Source organism: Triticum aestivum, chromosome 2D (assembly GCF_018294505.1).
Source record: "Triticum aestivum cultivar Chinese Spring chromosome 2D, IWGSC CS RefSeq v2.1, whole genome shotgun sequence".
Classification (NCBI taxonomy): Eukaryota; Viridiplantae; Streptophyta; class Magnoliopsida; order Poales; family Poaceae; genus Triticum; species Triticum aestivum.
In genome coordinates this window covers 183,548,981-183,569,269 of record NC_057799.1, presented here as the reverse complement: position 1 = coordinate 183,569,269, position 20,289 = coordinate 183,548,981, and the positions used below count along the sequence as shown (strand labels likewise).

Below are 20,289 nucleotides of genomic sequence, written 5' to 3'. Positions count from 1 at the left end.
AATGATTTCTAGGGTCCTTTGTATCCCCAAGGAAGCAACGGAATGTTAGCGCATACAAACGGTAAATAACCATTACAAGATTTTGTTAACCTCTTGTTTACGCAAATATGGTTGCTATTTCTCGATCGATTGAGAAATAGTTATAGCTCAACTGATGCTATAGCCGTCGAATTTTACACGAAGAATCATGTTGATTTTTTTAATTATTGATTGTTATTTTATTGTCTTTCATAGAAGACAATCAAGAAATAGTTTTTCTAGGCTCTCCTAGGCAGAAGTAGGCAGGAGATCCTACCTTGGAAAACCCATAGATGATCTTGTCTCGGCCTATCTTGGAAAACCTAAAGAGGATCTTGTCTCAACCATCGCAACACTAGGACACCCAGGAAAAAAAATCCACTTTAGTTCATGAGTATTTAGTTGAATACCCATTATTTTTTTACAAAAAAGCCATATATAGAGAAAGTTACAAAGTAACAGGCTACTCAAGCATTCGACCCATGAGGAGTAATTCAACTTGCGACTCTTCCTCCGCATACTCCATCTTGGTTTAGTACCCTAGTATTCACTCTCCAAGCTCCAATTGTCAAATTCCATGATAACATCATCACACACACAAAGACCACGAGTTAGTTCTGAAATCCCCGACGACCACGGGCAGCGCACGAGAGCACACACCACGAAGGAAGTGGCATTGCGCGCAGGCATCCCACAGTCTCTGCGTGACTTCGTCCATCCCTCAGTTTTGCCCCTCTACACTCCAGCTTGGCGGCATGCCGTGCTTGGAGGCGTCCGCAACCATAGATTGCAACAACATACGAGCAACATCGTAGTCACTGAACATCTCGTAACATGAAGGGTTGACAAATTATGCCATGAGATGCAAGCTTTCTTGTCATTCAATATTCTTGATTCTCTATATATTTTAGATATCGTCACTTTGATATCTTGAAGAAGTAGTACTTCTAGCCTCGCAAAAAAAGTTAGCACTTCTATATGTTGGACAACTTCAAATTATGATCTGTTTTATCGGGTGGTGCTGCTCCAGGAGGAGAGGAAGTTACTCGTAAACAAAGAAAAAGGAGGAGAGGAAGTTTTTTTTTTCATGAGTGACATGGCGAGAAGTTCTTTTTATAGATGGCAGGGCGACAGAGTTTCAGGTGATTTCGAGTCTTATATGTTACCATGATACGGGCTCTAGCAGTTGGATCTTCGATCCAATGCATCTGAGGAGCTTCTGTACATGCGCACAATTTTGAGACTCTTGAGTGTTTTTTGACAAAATGTTCAAGAGCTCCTAGGAGCTGTTGGATCTGAGATCCAACGGTTCTCGAAAGCCCATAGCATGGTATCATCAAAGCCTCTGAAGCACCTGATATTTCCCCAAGTTTTTTTAGGGGTGATATTTCCCCAAGTTACTAAACCACCGTTGAGCGCTTGGAGATTCGCGCCAAGGGATGCAGGTGAAGCCGACCACGACACCTCCTCCACGTGGCCAAGTATGCAACGTGGGTCCCACCTCCTTAAGGACTCGGCCACTCGTCTCCCTCCCTAATCTTCTCTCCCTCCCTCCTGTCTCTCTCAGATCTCTTCCCCCCATCGTCCCCAACCTACCTCCTCCCCGTCCTGATCCCTCCTCCGCTCGCCCATCGGCGCCAGGTGAGCCAGAAATCCGCGATCCCGCCCTAGGTTATTTTGCTCCGTCCGCCCGAATCGCCTGCCCTCGCCGGTTGATCCGCGCGGGGCCTTTTGTCTTCGTAGCTGCGGTGGTGGTTCCGTCGCTTCGATCGGATCCTGTGCCGCGGGGGCGATTCCGATCTGATCCGTGACTCGGATGTTTCTGATTTTGCAGGCGTGGGCGCTCTCAGGTGGGTGGAGCTTGACCTGCCGGGATGGATCGCGCCGAGCTCACCACCGAGCAGGTCAGTTGATGCATTGGGATATGACTGCCCTCCTGATTTAGTTTTGCCGGTCCGGAGTGTGCATTGAAACTTGTGCTGCTAGCTTTGGGGTATCGAGATTTTAAGATGTGCTGCTGGCGCACATTACCTGGGTGCGACGTCTCAAGGAAATAGGATTCAACAGTGTTCAAGCGAAAATAGATGTTTTTGTAATGTTGTTTGGAAGTGAGCAATGTTTCATGGGCCTTCTTCATTTTTGGAATTGTGCGGAGCAAGCGGTTAGAGAATTTAAATAGAACTAGATTCTGCGGTTTGCTGCTCTGAAGTAGTTAAAGGCAGATTCTGTTGTATTGGTAGTTCGTAGTAGTGTAGATTTTTCATCTCCATGCAAGATTTTTGTGTTGCAACGATGGTTGGCATTTGTGTGGTCATTTCATTGTGCTACTCTAGGATGCAGTCACTTGACCTGGTACTGTCCAGACTGCAGCTATCACGGAGGGTTTCTTGTTAGTTAGGCCTCCTTTGGTTCATAGGATAGACATTTTATAGGAATAGAAAAATCATAGGAAGTGAGATGACATGCATCTCAATTCCTGTAGAGGAAGAGATGTCATTTGGTGCATAGGATAGGAATTTTTCCATTGAGTCTAGGCTAATGTTTTTTCCCCTCCAAAATGTGAAGGATTGATTCCTATCCTACATAGGAATAGGAATCCATTCCTACAAACCAAAGGGCTTCAAAGGAATTTTTCCTTTGCAAATCCTATCCTATAGAATTCCTATAAAATTCCTACAAACCAAAGGAGGCCTTAGAAGATGCCCTGTTTCTGTGTGATAATTTAAGGTATAATCATCTATTGTTCTCTCAAAAGCATGGAAAACTGATTGTATGAGGGGCACAATTTCCGGGCAGACCCATAATACTTGCCATCTGCTCCTTGTTAACTAGGATTGTTTTTTTCATGAATTATCTGCAAGCGTTAGTGTTCTTTGAGTTGGATCACGTCTGTTAAGTGTATGTGAGGATGGTACCTGAATGCATGACGATGTCACCCTCTGTAAGTGTAGATACCTAGAAATAGGAGGGCAGTGCGCAAATAGAATGCATGCATGATTTGCTTCTGTCTGAACTTGACAACATCAAGGGGAGATTTTTAAGCTGCATTATTTATCTGATTCTTGTTTGTATTTCAAGGTTCTCAAGCGGGACATTCCATGGGAGACATATATGTCAACTAAGCTGATCACTTCGACATGCCTTCAGCTTTTAAGGCGTTATGATCACAAACCAGAAAGTCAGAGAGGTCCGTTGCTTGATGAGGTTAGTAGTAGCATTATCATCTTAAATTATTTTTTCCTGTGGGTAAATAGCTTATGAAAACACAATTGCATAACTGTATTTTGTTTGCCATCTTAGGGCCTCTTTGAGTCGCAGTATTTCTAAAATGCAAGAATAGGAAAAATGTAGGATTGGAATGTCATGCCATCTTGAGTACTACAGGATTTGATAGTTATTTGATTGTGTATAGGAAAAACAATTGGATTCTTTCCAAGAGGTTGGAATGGATGCAAATTTTCTTATGAAACCTGGTACAAATGAATCATATCATATGGAAAAATTTCTATGGTTTAAAATTCTATGAATCAGACAACCTATATAGGAAGATTTCCTCATTGTAGGATTTAGTCTGCTAAGTGAGGTAGGTTCACTTTTAAACAGACTTGTATTTTTTTTCTCCTTCAAGAGAATCCCGAGCCATAACTGTCTACAAATACATCCTATTTGTCTTTGCACTGATCCTTGCCAACTTTTCACTTCTATTTGACTAAATCCATATAATTTATTTTTTTATTAATTTTCTAATAAAGGTTTTCGGGAAATTTCTATGTTTTATAGGATGGGCCATCGTATGTTCGTGTTTTTTTGAATATTTTGCGAAGCATCTCCAAGGAAGAGACTGTGGAATATGTGCTTGCCCTCATTGATGAGATGCTTGCAGGTGCTCAACGACTCATCTACTAGAATAAACCTTTTGTGTTAGTATTATAGACATAGTGTTAAACCATTGCCTTTGTTTTCAGCGAATCCTAAACGAGCAGCACTGTTCTACGACAACTCTCTCTCTGGTGAAGACATTTACGATCCTTTCCTAAGGCAAGTATTAATTGATTTGATACTTTTTTAGTCTGTGTGCCTTTTTGTCATCTTAAAATCCGCACATCTCATTCACTGCGCAAATAGATCAACATAGGCTGCAATAGGTTGATTGTGCACGAATTCCTGTTCAAAAGCCATTTGGTGGATGGCCAACCCATATGGGGACAGGACACCTTTTGCCTCTCATGGTCTGTGAGTGGAATAGTGTTATAAAAGCCAATTTTTCCTTCCACATCCTACCAATGTCAACCAGTTTTGGAATGAATTGGTCTTAGGATGGTTATAATCCATTCTACTAGGTTGCTTTCCACTCAGGCTGATAAGGGTATTCTGTAAACCAAAGGGGTCTTTAGTTCTCACTGTCATTATCAACATTTGATGTATATACTGGGAGGCTGCAAATATATTTTCATGGATGCCATCCAAAATGGTGTGACTTAATAATTGGTCTTTAAGCCAAACTGTTTTCCCCTTCGAGACTTCATAGCTCTTAACTTCTTATTATTCAGTATCCCACCATCCAATCCCTTCAACTAAACTTGATAATAAGCCAGCCCATGGGCCAGCCACTCTACCTTGCACCATCTCAACTGGGATGAGCTGAGCACATACTACCTTTTGTTGCCAGTTTTTTTCCTTTGTGTTAGTCCCTTCTCTGGCTGTCATATTTAACTCACAAAAAAATACCATTTTCCAGGTTGCTCTTGAAAGGTAACTGGTTCGTACAGGAGAAGAGCTGTAAGATATTAACTCACTTAATAAGGTACATTCTCTTTAATTTCAAATGATTGTATTGTGGTTCTCCTTGTTCTGGACAATCTAACTTCACTATGATTGTAGTGCGAGACCTAAGCTTCAGAACGGCATGGTTCCAAATGGAGAGGCTTCAAATTCAAAGAGCAAGCTTACATCAATTCATGATGTGTTAAAGGGCTTAGTTGATTGGCTCTGTTCTCAGGTTAGAACTTGTGAAATGGCCTGTTAGTTTATTATTGCTTTGTATCTATTGTGCTGTGAAGCTAGTGTTCAGGAGCTCTAAACTTTGAGAATGGTGTTCTTTGCAGCTCAGGAGCCCCACCCATCCGAACTGTTCTATTCCTACTGCTACCCATTGTCTTGCCACTTTGCTGAGGGAGACATATGTTCGAACCTTATTTGTTCAGGCAGATGGTGTAAAACTGCTCATTCCTTTGATATCTCCAGCCTCAACACAACAGTCAATTCAGGTATTGCCGAGTCCCTTAATTATATAGAAGATTAAAAATATGCAAATTGTTCTATTTAAAGAACATAATTTCAACTTTCTGTACTCAAATTGCTTATGCGGTTCCCTTTAGATTTATTGGATGCATGCATGTCACTGTTCCACGTTTTAACATCAATTGACTAATTTACTTAACGTGGCAATCATCATTAGGATGAGATGAGCATTTATCAATTTACTCTAAGCAGCTCAGTTTTATGTAATTATAACCTTTTCATCTTCTCTAAATTGTGAACTAATTTGCTAATCTACTCTTCGCCCCTTGTTGCATCTTATGCAGCTCCTCTACGAAACTTGCCTTTGTATCTGGCTTTTATCCTTCTATGATGCAGCCGTTGATTATTTGTCCACTACAAGGGTTATGCCAAGACTTGTAGATGTTGTCAAAGGCTCTACTAAAGAGAAGGTGAGCTTTGAACTTTTCATGTTTTAATATGCTATAAATTTCTTTCATATCAGAAATACTAACATAATGTTATTTTATTTTCTGTTTTTTCAAGGTTGTCAGAGTTGTTGTCATGTCCTTCCGCAATTTGTTGGCAAAGGGTGCATTTGCGGCCCAAATGATTGATCTTGGGTTGCCGCATATAGTACAGAATTTGAAAGCTCAAGCATGGAGTGATGAGGTGAGGATACTAAAAAACCTTTACATTTTCAAGCATTCACTAGAAGATTGAAAGGCTGAAACCTCGTTTAAAGCATTTTTTTTCTGTTGCTGGTATATAAGTTCGTAAGAATGAATGATCTAAGATAGATTCCCTTCTAAAAGTCCAGTGAAGTAAATGATATATCTCTTTTTGGTTCCCTAAATGTTTTCAGGAGCAGCCTTGTACTCCCTCCGTCCCAAAATGTAAGACGCTTTTTTGTGTAGTGCCAAAAAGCGTCTTACATTTTGGGACGGAGGGAGTATTTATTACTGTTTACTCGAAATAAACACTGTCATTCTAGAAGAAGAGCACTATCTTTAGTTTATTTATTTTTGTTCAGTTAAAATTTCTGTGTTCTTGTCCAAACTCCTCATGACAACTATGTTAATTTGATGTATTCATTTGCCCTTTAGCTCACATTGACAATTCCAAGTTCAAACACATCCATTTACGGGGCATGAAAATAATAATTCAGCAATGAATAGCGACGAACAGTGATTCATTGCTGGATTTGTTTTCTTCATACCTCCTAACGAATTTGTGTCTGAACTTGGAATTTCACATGCTAATAGAACATCACCCTTAACATACTGTATTGTTTTGAGAATTTTTGAAAACTGTCAAACATGGTTTCCTTGTAACTTGGTTTCCACTGAATATTCTCTCTGCCTGTAGTATAGACATACCCTAATACTCCCTCCATCCCATATTAGTTGTCGCTCAAACGGACGTATAGTATGATATGGTGCGATGTACCATGATTGTAGGATCAGAGTTTTGTTCTATCTGCAAAAATGGTGTGGAATTCTTTAGTTGTGTATTCAGTTGAGTCTGTGTTATTACCTCTTTGAACTGACATTTTCCTACCTGTGCAACCAGGATTTGTTAGATGCATTGAATCAACTGGAAGTGGGTCTCAAAGAGAACCTAAAGAGGTTGAGCTCATTTGATAAGTACAAACAGCAAGTGCTTCTTGGCCATCTTGATTGGTCTCCAATGCACAAAGACCCAAATTTCTGGCGAGAAAATATCACCAACTTTGAGGAAAATGATTTCCAGGTATGTCATGTCCTTTTTTGAATGAAAATATAAAGAAGAATATCTCGTGGAACCACATGCAAAACTGCCCCCCCCCCCCCCTGATTGCATTTCAGGAGCTAATTGCTTGTATAATCCTTTTTTGTGAGTGGAAAATGTTCGTATAATCCAAAGTGGCCTATTTTAAATTTGGTCCGGTTCTCCTACACTGAGGCTAATTTTGCAGTTGCTCAACTGTGCGGCGCTGAATTTATCTGTTGTGGAAAAATAGGCTCAAAAGCAGCAAACAGTTGGTTAGCCAAATGAAAAAGGAGGCCTGCTGAAAAACCTGGAATATATCATAATCCACCTTAATGCCGCAGCCTGAGTCTCTTGGACTGCTTTTATCAGTTCCAGTGCAGCATGTTAAGATACTAGTGCATGAAACACTCTAGGTCGTGTCTACACACCTGGTTGCACCCATTGTGTTCTAGTACCCTTCCATGTGGTTAATTAGTTCTATTAACTTTTTGTCAGGCAAAATACCTTAGAACGATTGTTCAACGGTTCCAGGGTCAAAAAACTTTTTGTCGGGCATGCATATTGCAAAGATAATTAAGTATAAATATGCTAGATTAGTATCTAGATCCAACCCAGCTGTGTTAATGACATCCAATATGACTCTATTTTTTATGTTTGAGTTAGTGCCGATCAGGCGATCAAGATTTGCCTAATATATTATTCAAAGTGAAATGTTATTTTTCTGTACCTTTTTGTGGAGTGACACCTTCAATGTTGCAGATCCTACGTGTCCTTATGACAGTCATCGACACATCAACCGACACCACTGCTCTTGCGGTTGCCTGCTATGACCTCTCACAGTTCCTTCAGTACCACCCTTCTGGCCGCTTAGTGGTGGCAGACCTCAAGGCGAAGGACCGAGTCATGAAACTCATGAACCACGACAATGCCGAAGTTAGGAAGAACTCCCTGCTCTGCGTGCAGAGGCTCTTCCTTGGTGCCAAGTATGCTAGCTTCCTGCAGGTTTAAGACCAAGAAGTTTTGTATTTATATGAAGTGTTAGATCCACCGAACCCCATGCCATTTTTTCAGAATGGCGAAACAGTGATTGAGAATGTAAGACCTCTGAAATTTCCTGTCCGGTATATCTTGCTGTTATTTGATTTAATTAATGGACTGGTGTATAATAAATAATCTCAGCTATGGCTTGCTCGATGTAATAAAATGTCCATGGGCAGTATTTCTCTCCTCTGAACAGTGTTGTCCGAGGAAAGAAAGTAAACACGATTTATGTAAATGTATACGTTTTTTATGGGGACTGATTGGCAGCTTGTCTTTGGTCTTTCTTGTGATTTTCCTGTTATCCTTCATGAGAAGAAGTGAATTCGTGATCATGCAATGTAAGAACTTGACCTCCAATATTCAGCATGGAACTGTCAGTACGTAATATTACTACGTAGTAAAACTTGCACAAAGTAGTCCTCGTGTCAAAGAGGTAAATTTTATGTCATTAACTTTTGAGTGAACATAGATGATTTGCCACTTACTCTGACTCTTATGTTTCACAAATTACCCTAACAGCATCTCCAATAGCAGACCTAAATTTTGGCTACCCAAATCCACTATAGGTAGAGGAGACAGAAAATTTGGGTAGACACATTTCCCCCCTCCTTACAACGAGAGTCCTTCCAAAGGTACTACTCCACTCAGACGTGATGGAAGGCTCAGCTGACTCAGTCATCGTGCTCAATAGTGTGGTGCGTGTTGCACTGTTCTGGAATGCAACATGGAACTTCCTTGGGAGTTCAGTCTTGGTGATTAGGGGAATAACAGATGTGGTGACGTTGGAAGCTATCACATGTAGAGAGGGCTTGGCATTGGGGGAGGATCTTGGGCTACAAAATGTTGTCATTGCCTCTGATTCGAAGCAAGTTATAAATGATATCGACAAAGGTAGTAGGGGAGGCTATGGAGCTGTCGTCAGTGAGATCAAACTGAGAGCATTATCCTTTAATTGTAATTTTCTTTTTGAAGGTAGAGCGTCGAATATCGACGCAGATAGACTAGCCAAGTTTTCACATTCCTTGGACATTTTTTTTTTGAGACAATCACATTCCTTGGACATGGGGAGGCATGTTTGGATGTCGGTACCCCATGATCTGTTTTGTATCCCACAAACTGTGGAATTTGAGTACTAAAGCTTGGTTAAACCCCTCATTTTTTTTGAGGAATCCCCTCATTTTTTTTAACAAACTGTTTTGAGAAAAGATCTAATGTTATTTGGGCCGGCCCGCGCTGGACCGGCCCAGGGGCAGCAGTCGGCGGCGAAGAACATGGCTTTGCTGGGCCAGGATTCCGCCTAATTCGGTCCACCCACCAGATTGGCCTTGCACTCTTCGGCAATCGGCACAAGCGGAAACCCTTCCGCCGCAAGCACGCGAAGCCTCCATTCGCCTCCGCCCCTTCGCAGCGCCGCTTTCGCCACCGACTCATCGAGACATCATACATGGCGGCGGTCGCAGCAGCTCGCGCAGGTGCAGCACGGGCCGGGTTCCGGCGGATGTTCTCCGTCTCCGCCTTCGCTCCCCCGCCTCCCCCCACCGCTCGCCCCGCGGCGGAGCCCTGCAACAACCTCTTCGTCTCAGGCAACTCCTCTTCCCGCGCCTCTTCACTCCCCCTATATTTTTCTGCTGTAAAATCCACTGTATTGTTGCTTCTTCTGTGTCCTGGATTCGAGGCTCGTGCCAAAGTTAGCTACCTGTGGTACGATGCGTGGGAAGCTATTATTACCTGTTGGGTTAAGAGCCGATTGTCACTGTATTTTTGCTACAGTGCCGTGTGGATGTACCCACAACTTTCCCTTTTGCTAATGTTTAGATTTAGAGACTTCGGGTAAACTAAATTATATTGCAGGAAATTCCATCTTATGTTTTACTACGAGATAATAAAATCTACTTATCATGTATGGAAACATCAGCGTACAACAGAGAACATACATTAAGGATATAGCAGACAGATAACACACCACAAGGTTACCCAAATGATAAGCGCCACACGCCTGGCACGAAGCACTCCGGCCCTGATGTTTTTACAACTAAAGTTGCCATCCGAAAAGAAAAAAAAAACAAACTAATAAAAACTGAAACTTGTCATCTGAAAAGAAAGTTGCCATGCTTGACAACTAAAGTTGCCATCCTTGCGTCATTAACTTGCCATAAAAAATGTTCGGTCTTGCCATGTGTTCGTGCCACACGTGTGACACTTATCATGGTCCCAAGCCTGAAGGACATAGACACGGTAGTCAACATTATAAACTGTAGCAGATTGGCTGGGTTAAGTATCAGATTTGCCGAGTCTAGTGCACAGCTAGGGGCATGTTCTCATGTACTCAGTTCATATCATCGTCGCATGTTCTTCTGTATCTGTTGGATTGAATATTTTCCATCTTATTTTGCATGTTTTGAGTTCCTGTTAATGTAATGTGCTGTCTGGAATAAAAATTTAAATTTTGTTTTTGGTTAAATCTACAAGTCAAAACAGACAGTTAGCCCATGAAAGTATGATTTTTAGATAATGTGCAAACATGCGCTTGCATATTTTTGCATTATTAAGAAGTAAAGCATGATAGGCACAAGAGTTTGGCAGATAGTGCTAAAGATCAAGGTCAATACTAGACTGCAGATGAGGCAACTTTTACATCACAGGAAGGCAACATGCACACACTAGGTACTCCTCATGATGGTTTACACAACCGAAAGTTGAATTCCACCTTGATGTTGTATACCACAGCCAGAAGATTCGTCTTGTGCTTCAGAGTACTTCTATGCATAGACAACCTTAGCTGTCAAGGGGATTGCATCGCCATGGCCTGCGCGTCAAGGATAAGATCCAGTAGCTGCTGCCTCTACCACGGGCAGCAGATGAAAAGATGCTCTGCTGACTTCGTCTCTTGCAGCACATGGGGCAGTTTCATGGCTAGGGAGGCCATGTCGCTCCTGCAATGCTAGCCAAAGGAAACATTGGCGCTTCAGGGGTGCACGGCCTTTTAGAGATTGGCAGGGGAAGGTGGTACGGCCAACCGGCCAAGGAAGAACACTTTATGAGCTGATTGCGCCAAGTATTGCAAATCTGAGGACTGACGCCAAAGGACCACACTCTCTTGGCAAGCAATGAGGGTGGTGCCAGAACCACTGCTCCACAGGGAGTGACTAAACTAGGCTAGATCAGTGACCGTGAGCACGCCAGTGATATTGTGGACTTGGTCTAATCCATCCATTGCCTGACCGACCTTCCTCGATTCTTAAATCTCGACAGTCGTGGATCAAAGGGCCCGGTGATGGATTTGACTGATTCTCCATCAATCCAGAACAGCGTGACCTGGCTGTCCCCAAACACAAACTCTGCTGTCGCGCGGAATATCTGCTGGACCTTGTGCTGCATAGTGAGACCGGCCCAGGTGCGCGCGGCGGTGGTGCGGTGCAGGCACATCCACCTAACATGGAGTGTGTAACCAAGAAGTTTAAGATAGGAGACAGCACTCCAAGCGACAAGACAGTGCCTGCCTGCCACATCTTTGGTGCCCTTCCAGAGGAGGGCACAATGGCAATGCTCAATTGCCTTAAGCTGCCAGACTGGCAATGGAAACCACATCATGTGATACACTGAGAGAGCGGAGAAGCATTGCCGTGATGAGCACCAACTGGTTGCCCCTGGTCACCATGCTTGTCTTACAGGTTTGGAGCTTAGCTAGTACTCCTTCTGTAAATTAATATAGGAGTGTTTAGATCACTGATCTAAACGCTCTTATATTTCTTTACAGAGGGAGTACTTTATTTATTGAGTTTCTGGAGCCGGGAGGTCCTGCTTTCGCCACTTCGTAATTGACAAAGGCTGGAGGGCTAGCTGGTTATTCTCCTCAGACCACTCTATGGATTTGATGGTGCCCTTGCTCAGATTAGTTCTGAGGCCGGAAGCAGCAGCATCAAGGTCTAGTGGGTGTGATGGCGCACTTGCTCCAGCAATGCATTCACCGCATCAAGGCCTGACTCGATGGGTGTGAAGAAAACCACCACATCATCAGCATACACCGACACCTGATGACGGATGCCCATATGACCCAAAAGATTGGAACATGTTGGATGGTCCAGCTGTCTGGGAGAAGGCACTTGGGACTTCCATAGCCAGGTAAAGGGTACAGATGGGTCCCCTTTCTGCAGAACCCGACCTGTCTTACTCCCAGGAATCCATTGAGGATGTGGGAGCTTTGAACTGGCAAGAAGGATGGCTACCCAGTTCCTCCAATGCCGCCCAGAACTGAGGCGTGGCAGCACGTTGAACACAAAGATAGGAGGCGAGTTTTTAGCAGGAAAAGCTTTGGCAGCAAGGTGTAGCCATGCACTTCTGAGTCGCACCACAATTCCTTAGGCATTTGTTGCATTGCCACATGAGAAATGTTTGGGAGAACAGGGGGAATGGGGCTCCACCCGTAATACCCGAAATAGACTCAAACTTCAGTTGCCAAACTTTGCCACACTTGTGGTCATTTTGTTTGCCACAGTTTTTGTAGCAGCCACATTTTACCTTGGGTTACTCAACCAAGCATGCCCTTTTTTGAGTAGTTAATATAGTGCAGAACACGAATTGTATGTATTTGGTCCAGGCATATACTATTTTAACGGGAACTAAGTTAATAGTTTAACTGATGAGACTTGGTACTGTCCAAAAGGCATGATTGTCCTTTTTCAATGCTGTTCGAGTGTTCGGAAATACTCTTTTGGGGATATATGGGAAATATTATGGTCAAAAGCCTTTAACTGATGAGCTGCCAGGTCTTCTGGTTGCCCCTTTTCACTATTACTCTTTCTATAAGAAAGCTAAACCAGAAAGAAACATATATTATCTCAGACATATTCACTGTCTTATTGATTATAACTAAGGATAAGATCTTTTAAAACGGTAAGCTTAGCTAAAGTTTTGCACTGTGTTTGGTTCTCTTCACTACAGTTTCCTTTCATGTGTACAGAGTAACTACTGAACTTTTGCTGTGGAAAAGCTAAACTTGGTATATTTTCTTAAGGGTTCTTTGATTTTCTGTAGTCCCAACTTTTGGGATGCCAGTAGTTCATGTGGTTTGAATGCCAATAGTTCATTTCGTTTATAGAAGAAAATGGTAATGACAACGATACACAAATTCCCTCTGGAGTTTCACTTGTGTTTGTTTTTAAATTTGTTCTTGTACCTATGCAGGTTTGAATAAGCGCACGACATCTGACGGACTGAGGGAAGCCTTCTCGAAATTTGGCCAGGTTACTGACGGTAAGTGGTTCTCAGCTCTGTAATTAATTCCTATCTGTACCACTACTAAATCCATTTGTCACTGTATTTGCAGCAAGAGTCATCACTGATAGAATATCTGGATACTCTAGAGGGTTTGGCTTTGTGAGATATGCAACCGTGGAAGAAGCTGGTGAGGGCATAAAAGGCATGGATGGAAAGGTGAGTCGTTATATTGATCAGATAATGCACTACCTGGATGGTTCATGGACTTAATCTACTCTGATACTAGCCCCTTTTTTTGGTGTAGTTCCTGGATGGTTGGGTGATATTCGCGGAGTACGCCAAGCAGAGAGAAGCCCAGCAGCCGCCACAATCAGCCGGGACACAGTCATCTGGCTACCAATACCCTAGCTAGTTAGTTCTCTCGATCAGAAATGGCTTGTTCTCAATTTATATGCTACCAATTGGAAGTCGATTTCCAATAAATTGTTGGGGAAGGGATAAAATCTAGTGTTGGTCGCTTGAACTATTCCCAGTACGGTTATGGACTTGATTATAGTTTCACTTGTGTGCTTGGCTGTTGCCTGCTGGCTAATGCTACTTTGTGTACGTGTGTGTGTGTAACTGTAACATACGCCAGCAGCTATAATTTAGAACTTCGTTACATATACAATCAGTGTGTACTAGCAGTCAGGCTCTGTACAGAAAGCCTTGCGTGTGTTTGTGTCTATGCAGTCTTCTGCTGCCTGCATTGGTGTACCATACCAGCCGGAAGATCAGCTGCATTGCAACAGCAAACTGCCAACGGTAAAACTGATGATATATGCAGGTATGCATGATGTTTATCTATACTAATACTAAAAAAATAGATTGGTGTTAATAAAAATGCATCCAGAATGTAGATGATATACATCTAACTATCAGCTATTCAGGGAGAAATAAAACTAGTAACTTTATACTCCCCTCCGTCCGAAAAAGCTTCCTCAAATGGATGTATCTAGCACTTAGGAACAAACTTGGGACAAATTTTTTCGGACGGAGGGAGTATATATATAAATATATAAAAATATTGTTTTAAGTCAGCAGTAGAGAATGAGTATCCAACACAAAAGCTTGAAAACCAAACTTAGAGGAACCTTGTGGAGCCTCAGATCCAGCAAGTCAAGATGGGAGAAATAGTACTACCTCCGTCTAGGTGAATAAGTCATTCGCGTAGTTCTAGGTCATCGATTTGATGAATTAAATATGTGTTATATATCATGAAAAGTATATCACTAGATTTGTACACGGATGTAGTTTTTAAATATATATATTTTATCACATATAATACATATTTAGATAGTTAAATCATCAACCTAGAACTACGCGAATGACTTATTCACCGAGACGGAGGTAGTACACAAAGTGGTTCACTCCCCAAGCAAAAATCTACCAAACTCAGGACTGGCCGCCATGGATCTGAGCGTCAAGCAAAGCGAGTAGTTGGCTTTAACCTCTCTATAAAGTTCGAGTGCCTCCTCCATGACCTTGTGTTGCGACAAGAGCTGCAATCTTGTCTCAGTGGAAGGATGAGTGGCGCATGCTTTCCTTGATCCTAGCTTTTCCTTGACTGTTTCAATGGTTGCCGGGGCTATGCGCGGATCGTAACCAGCAGCGCCTAGTAGTAGGATTCCAATGTGATCTGCCTCTAGCTCCTGCCTATATGAACATCATTAGGAAGGCCTCTAGACATATATTATGCTTGCATATACTCCCTCCGTTCCTAAATATAAGTTTTTTTAGACATTCCAACAAGTGACTACATACGAAACAAAATGAGTGAATATATATTCTAAAATATGTCTACATACATCCGTATGTTGTAGTCCATTTGAAATGTCTAAAAAGACTTATATTTAGAAATGGAGGGAGTACAAGAGACAGTAAATTTGTGAATGCATCACATAATGCGAGATGACCATGGAATGCGAGGTATTGAATTCCATATATATACCTCTGTAGCAAGTAGTGCCTAAGGCAGGACGGAAACCAGCTCCTCCTGTAAAGGTTCCGCTCCACTGAATGCCTCGCAACAATGTGCCCAATCTATAAATATACAGAAAAATAAAGGTTCAGAAGTACCATTACTAGATTGGATCCTCCCAAAATTAAGCACAAATGAGGACATTATAGGTTAACTGACTTAACCTCGTGTGCAATAATAGAGGCTATCTCCTCATCGGTCTTGAGAAGGTCGAAGCACCCGGTGTGCAGGATAATCTTGCCACTAGGCGTGCTGCGAGCTCTGAACTCCTTATCTCGGACAAGGATGACGTCCCAGTCGAGGCCGTCGAGATGCGCCGTGTGCCGACGTGCCGCCTCTGGATCATCCCCTTGCTTGAGGCTCTTGATGGCGAGGCCTCGGTGGACGGCCCGGACGAGCTCGGAGGTGATGAGGTAGACCCGGACGCTCTCGGGGTGGAGCCGGTCGACGATGTTGGAGGCGCCGTACCCTGACATAGCGGAACAAGAGGTCACCCAGCCGGCGCTCGTACTCGATAGAGCGGACGATCAGGTGCTTGCGGTCGGTGTAGGGCACGGTCTCGAGGTATAAGCTGCAGACCGCGGTCGCCGCCGCCGCGCTGCTAGAGACGAGAGTCGCGGCCGCGGCCGCCGCGGCCACCTTCCACCACCGGGAGTGCCTTCCTGCGATGTGGGTCGCCGGTCTCTGCGAAGAAGTGCCGCACTTGTGCCGACGGAGCGGCAGCGCAATCTGCTTGAGTAAGGCTTGCCCATTAGAGCCCACGACTTGTGGTCGCCTCACGGCGGCGTGGTAGAGCTGGTGCGAGGGCGGGGGACGGAAGGAGCGGAGGAGACGGGAGACGGCGGAGCTCATCATGTTCGAGCCGGGGGAGCGTTTGACGTGTGTCGGTGTTATTGGCGCAGGCCGATAGTGGCTCCGCGCGTACACGCGATACGTACCTGTGGCAATCCGTCCCGGAGAAAAAATCAGCCTGCCACGGCGTGTGCTAGCTGTGTTGCTGAGTTCGGTACGAACCTGTTTTGTTCAACTTGGAGAGTAATAATCAATGTGCGGAGGTAATAAGGGCATCTCCAACATGTATACTATCACCAAACGGACACCATCGAAGTCCACCGGATGTGTCCATGGATGCGCAGGTAATAAGGGCATCTCCAATGCATGCACTTTTGTCAGCGAGCAGGAGAAGCGCGAAGATGAATTTCAAGCCGTGGGCCGGACAGCCTCGCTTACCCGCTCGGCTGGCTGGGCCGGAGTGGGCCAAGTAGAGTGTGGTACTTATTTTGTGGGTGTTAGGCGAGAGAGATAGGAAGGCAAAAACGGCTAGGTGTGAGGTGTATGTTGCGTGTGTGCTTCTCTTCCTGAGGAAGACGGCTCTCTCCTCCTTTGTAATCCTCCCTTGTAGCTTGAGATTTGAAATCAATGGCAGAATTCGAACCCTAGCCCTCACAATCTGGTATCAGAGCCCCAAATCCTGGAGTTCCCAACCCACTTTCGCCATACTCGCCTAGCAGTTCGTCGACGGGCGGAAGCCATGGACAAAATTCCGACGGAAACTCGCGCGATCTATGAGCTCCTTCGCGCGGATTTCGATGCCGCCCTCGCCAAATCCTTGTCAGATCGCAACGAGGAGTTAGTCACCGCCTTCACCAAGTTGGACCAGCTGTCGGGGCGCATCGACGACGTCAAGCTCGCCATCGGCGTCGACCTCGACGAGCTTCGCGGTGAGATTGGAGCCAATTCGTCTTCTCCTTCGGCTCCGGTGTCTCCGAGAGAGCCGCAACCAGGGCCCCATCCAGCAACGACCGGCGGGGGTTCGAACGGGATGGAAGGATTTCGATCAGATCTGGAGTAGAGGAATTCGGGCTCGGGGTATGTTCCACCCCCAGCCAGAGGTGTACAATCAGAGGCAGTTCAATCGAGTCAATTGATTCCAGCCCCTGAAAATTTGCGTTCCCTGTTGCCTGATGCTCTGAATTTTGGCCCTCGTATGGAGTTATCACGTTTTGATGGCTCTAATCCGAAGCTATGGCGGTCACGCTGTGAAGATTACTTTAAGTTGTGGGGTATTCCATCGAGTCAATGGATATCGTTTGCTTCCGCCCAATTTGAAGGTCCTGTAGCACATTGGCTTGAATCTGTACAGCGTCGTGCCCCCAATGTCAATTGGTCTGAGTTTTGCTCATTACTGCAGTCCCGTTTTGGACGGAACAAGCATCAGAATCTGGTTTGTCAGATGTTCCACATTCGTCAGACCAGCTCTGTCGAAGATTATGTCGAGCGTTTCTCTGAACTGTATGATCAACTGACATCATATGGACCGAATCCTAGTATTGTTCATTATGTTACAAGGTTTATGGAAGGGTTGGTACCATCAGTTCGCTTATTGGTTGGGATTCAACAACCCACTGACTTGGACTCAGCATATGCCCTTGCACTTTTGTCTGAAGAATTGGGTGACTCCTCTCTGATTCAGAATACTGTTTCTGCTAGTACCAAACATTCTGCGGCACCGAATTTTTCTCGTGTGTCTAATACCAGTTCTGGTTCCAAAACACCTGATGATAGGAAGAGTAATGATGTGATTCGGACAATTGTTCCTACTGATGATCGCTAGGCAGCATTGCCTGCTTACAGGAAATCCAAAGGGCTCTGTTTCATCTGTGCTGAACGCTGGGCTAGGGAACATAAGTGCAAACAGGAAGTGCAGCTGCATGTAGTCCAAGAGATGTTGGATTATGTTCAGAACATGCCATCCGAGTTCAGTGATACTGAAGAGGAAATAATTGGTGAAGCTAATGATATCTGTTTGTCAGCTGCAGCAATGGGAGACACATCAGTTCCAGCAGTCTCTACAATGAAATTGAAAGTTAAGATGCAGGGTCTTTCTTTGGTCTTCTTAGTTGACTCTGGCAGTACTCACTCTTTTGTAGATTGTGTTGTTGCTTCTAAACTCCAAGGAATCTCTCAAATCCCAATTCGCATGGTTAAGGTGGCTAATGGAGGTTTAATTCCTTATACACAACAATTACAGAAGGGCTGCTCGAGTTATGCTGAGCATACTTTTATGACCAGCTTCAAAGTCTTTCCCCTAGGATCTTATGATGGCATTTTAGGGCTTGATTGGTTGGCTGCTCACAGCCCTATGCAGGTTGATTGGGCAAAACATTGGCTATATATCTTTCCAGTTGAATGATACTATTGTCACTTTGTTGGGACAAGATGCTGCTCCTCAACTTTGTGCTGTGATAGAGGTTTCTGCATTATCAGTATCTGAAGTTTCAGAACAGCCTGACCTTCCTGATGAGATTAGAGAAATATTGACTCAGTTTGCTCCTGTGTTTGAAGCTCCAAAAGGTCTGCCCCCAAGAAGGAAATATGATCATACTATCCCTCTCATTCCTGGTGCACAACCAATGTCTATTCGACCATACAGACTTGCCCCAGCTTTGAAGGATGAAATGGAGAAGCAAGTAACTGAAATGTTGCAATCTGGTATCATCAGACACAACAACAGTGCCTTTTCTTCTCCCATGCTTTTAGTCCAGAAGAAAGATAAAACATGGAGACCAGTGTTTGATTACAGGCACTTGAATGCAATTACTGTCAAAAGCAAGTTTCCTATCCCAGTTATTGATGAGCTCTTGGATGAACTTGCAGGCTCTTGTTGGTTTTCCAAACTTGACCTGAGGTCTGGATATCATCAAATCAGGTTAGCTCCCGGAGAAGAACATAAAACTGCATTTCAGACTCATTTTGGACATTTTGAGTTTTTGGTCCTCTCACAAGGATTAACTGTTGGACCTAACACCTTCCAGTTTGCTATGAATGACACCTTGTCACCCTGTTTGAGGAAAAATGCAGTTGTTTTCTTTGATGACATATTGGTCTTTAGTGCTTCCTATGCTTTGCATCTACAACACCTGGCAGAAGTATTGAAGTTGTTGATGCAACATCAGTGGCAAGTTAAATTGTCTAAATGCTCTTTTGCTCAGACGCAAATTTCTTATTTGGGGCACATCATTAATGGACAGGGTGTCTCTACTGACCCAGCAAAAATTTCTGCTATTCAGGATTGGCCTGCTCCTGAATCTGCTAAAGAAGTTAGGTTTTTTTGGGTCTGGCTGGCTATTACAGGAAGTTTATTCGTCATTATGGCATTGTGAGCAAACCCTTGACCAATTTATTGAAAAAAGGGGTGCCATTTCACTGGACAGCAAATGAACAACAAGCTTTTGCATTGCTTAAACAGGCTTTAGTGACAGCTCCTGTTTTGGCTCTTCCTGATTTCTCTTCCACCTTTGTGATAAAGACAGATGCTTGTGATGTGGGTATTGGGGCAGTACTCATGCAAAATGGGCATCCACTGGCTTATGTTAGCAAGGCTTTGGACCCCAGGAATCAGACTCTTTCTGTGTATGAAAAGGAATACTTAGCAATACTGTTGGCTGTTGACCACTGGAGGCAGTATTTGCAGGTTTCAGAATTTGTAATCCGAACTGACCAATGAAGCTTGGCTGGTTTATCTAAACAACGGTTGCACACTAAATGGCAACAGAAAGCTCTCACAAAGTTGTTGGGCCTTCAGTACAGCATTTGTTACAAAAAGGGGTTGAAAACAGTGCTGCTGACTCTCTGTCCAGGAAACCACACAAATCTTCTGATATGCTACCTGAAATACACCTTGTCTCTTCAGCTCAACCTGCTTGGCTTGAAGATATTATGCAGAGCTATGTGGGTGATAAATTCTGCACTGAGTTACTCCAGAAATTGGCCACCAGTCCCTCTGCTGATAGTAATTTTAATTTGACAGCTGGCATTCTCCGTACTGATAATTGTGTTTGGGTGGGTGATACTCCTGAGTTGCACAAGAAGATTGTATCTGCTTTCCATGATAGTCCCATTGGAGGACACTCGGGCTTTCCGGTTACTTATCGTCGTATCAGGCGGCTGTTTCGTTGGAAACACATGAGGGGGTTTATCAA

The 20,289-nt window shown here is 43.7% G+C and overlaps 3 protein-coding genes across 4 annotated transcripts; 2 read left to right on the top strand and 1 right to left on the bottom strand.

The window, feature by feature from the left end:
- The first annotated feature begins 1,522 nt into the window (after positions 1-1,522).
- Positions 1,523-8,330, top strand: LOC100146099 (probable V-type proton ATPase subunit H). 2 transcript variants are annotated; one of them, XM_044475639.1, is made up of 12 exons: positions 1,523-1,659; positions 1,853-1,922; positions 3,097-3,222; positions 3,799-3,901; positions 3,984-4,056; positions 4,757-4,822; positions 4,900-5,017; positions 5,124-5,285; positions 5,604-5,729; positions 5,824-5,949; positions 6,850-7,029; positions 7,789-8,330. In XM_044475639.1, exons 2-12 carry the CDS (start codon positions 1,893-1,895, stop codon positions 8,035-8,037), a joined length of 1,359 nt encoding a protein of 452 aa, XP_044331574.1. In that variant the 5' UTR covers positions 1,523-1,659; positions 1,853-1,892; the 3' UTR covers positions 8,038-8,330. The 2 variants fall into 2 exon arrangements, with proteins under 2 accessions (XP_044331574.1, XP_044331575.1); XM_044475640.1 differs by having other exon boundaries at positions 1,579-1,689.
- Positions 8,331-9,373: 1,043 nt separating this feature from the next.
- On the top strand, positions 9,374-13,957 carry LOC123052453 (organelle RRM domain-containing protein 2, mitochondrial). The gene is made up of 4 exons (XM_044475638.1): positions 9,374-9,653; positions 13,255-13,323; positions 13,397-13,503; positions 13,592-13,957. The coding sequence occupies exons 1-4, from the start codon at positions 9,515-9,517 to the stop codon at positions 13,697-13,699; spliced, it is 423 nt and encodes a 140-aa protein (XP_044331573.1). The 5' UTR covers positions 9,374-9,514; the 3' UTR covers positions 13,700-13,957.
- Positions 13,804-16,317, bottom strand: LOC123052452 (mitochondrial metalloendopeptidase OMA1). Its single transcript, XM_044475637.1, has 3 exons — positions 15,472-16,317; positions 15,278-15,369; positions 13,804-14,982 (listed from the first exon to the last, which is right to left on the bottom strand). Exons 1-3 carry the CDS (start codon positions 15,781-15,783, stop codon positions 14,694-14,696), a joined length of 693 nt encoding a protein of 230 aa, XP_044331572.1. The 5' UTR covers positions 15,784-16,317; the 3' UTR covers positions 13,804-14,693.
- Positions 16,318-20,289: the final 3,972 nt, after the last annotated feature.

What these genes read in the sequence shown, in the direction of transcription:
- LOC123052452 (XM_044475637.1), bottom strand. Translation starts at nt 15,783, where the DNA reads ATGTCAGGGTACGGCGCCTCCAACATCGTCGACCGGCTCCACCCCGAG. An exon ending in CCTCTATTATTGCACACGAG is followed by an intron (nt 15,370 to 15,471) that starts GTTAAGTCAGTT and finishes GTATATTTATAG; the next exon opens with ATTGGGCACATTGTTGCGAG. An exon ending in AGGCACTACTTGCTACAGAG is followed by an intron (nt 14,983 to 15,277) that starts GTATATATATGG and finishes ATGTTCATATAG; the next exon opens with GCAGGAGCTAGAGGCAGATC.
- LOC123052453 (XM_044475638.1), top strand. Translation starts at nt 9,515, where the DNA reads ATGGCGGCGGTCGCAGCAGCTCGCGCAGGTGCAGCACGGGCCGGGTTC. An exon ending in CAACAACCTCTTCGTCTCAG is followed by an intron (nt 9,654 to 13,254) that starts GCAACTCCTCTT and finishes GTACCTATGCAG; the next exon opens with GTTTGAATAAGCGCACGACA. An exon ending in ATTTGGCCAGGTTACTGACG is followed by an intron (nt 13,324 to 13,396) that starts GTAAGTGGTTCT and finishes CTGTATTTGCAG; the next exon opens with CAAGAGTCATCACTGATAGA.
- LOC100146099 (XM_044475639.1), top strand. Translation starts at nt 1,893, where the DNA reads ATGGATCGCGCCGAGCTCACCACCGAGCAG. An exon ending in GAGGTCCGTTGCTTGATGAG is followed by an intron (nt 3,223 to 3,798) that starts GTTAGTAGTAGC and finishes TATGTTTTATAG; the next exon opens with GATGGGCCATCGTATGTTCG. An exon ending in ATTTACGATCCTTTCCTAAG is followed by an intron (nt 4,057 to 4,756) that starts GCAAGTATTAAT and finishes ACCATTTTCCAG; the next exon opens with GTTGCTCTTGAAAGGTAACT.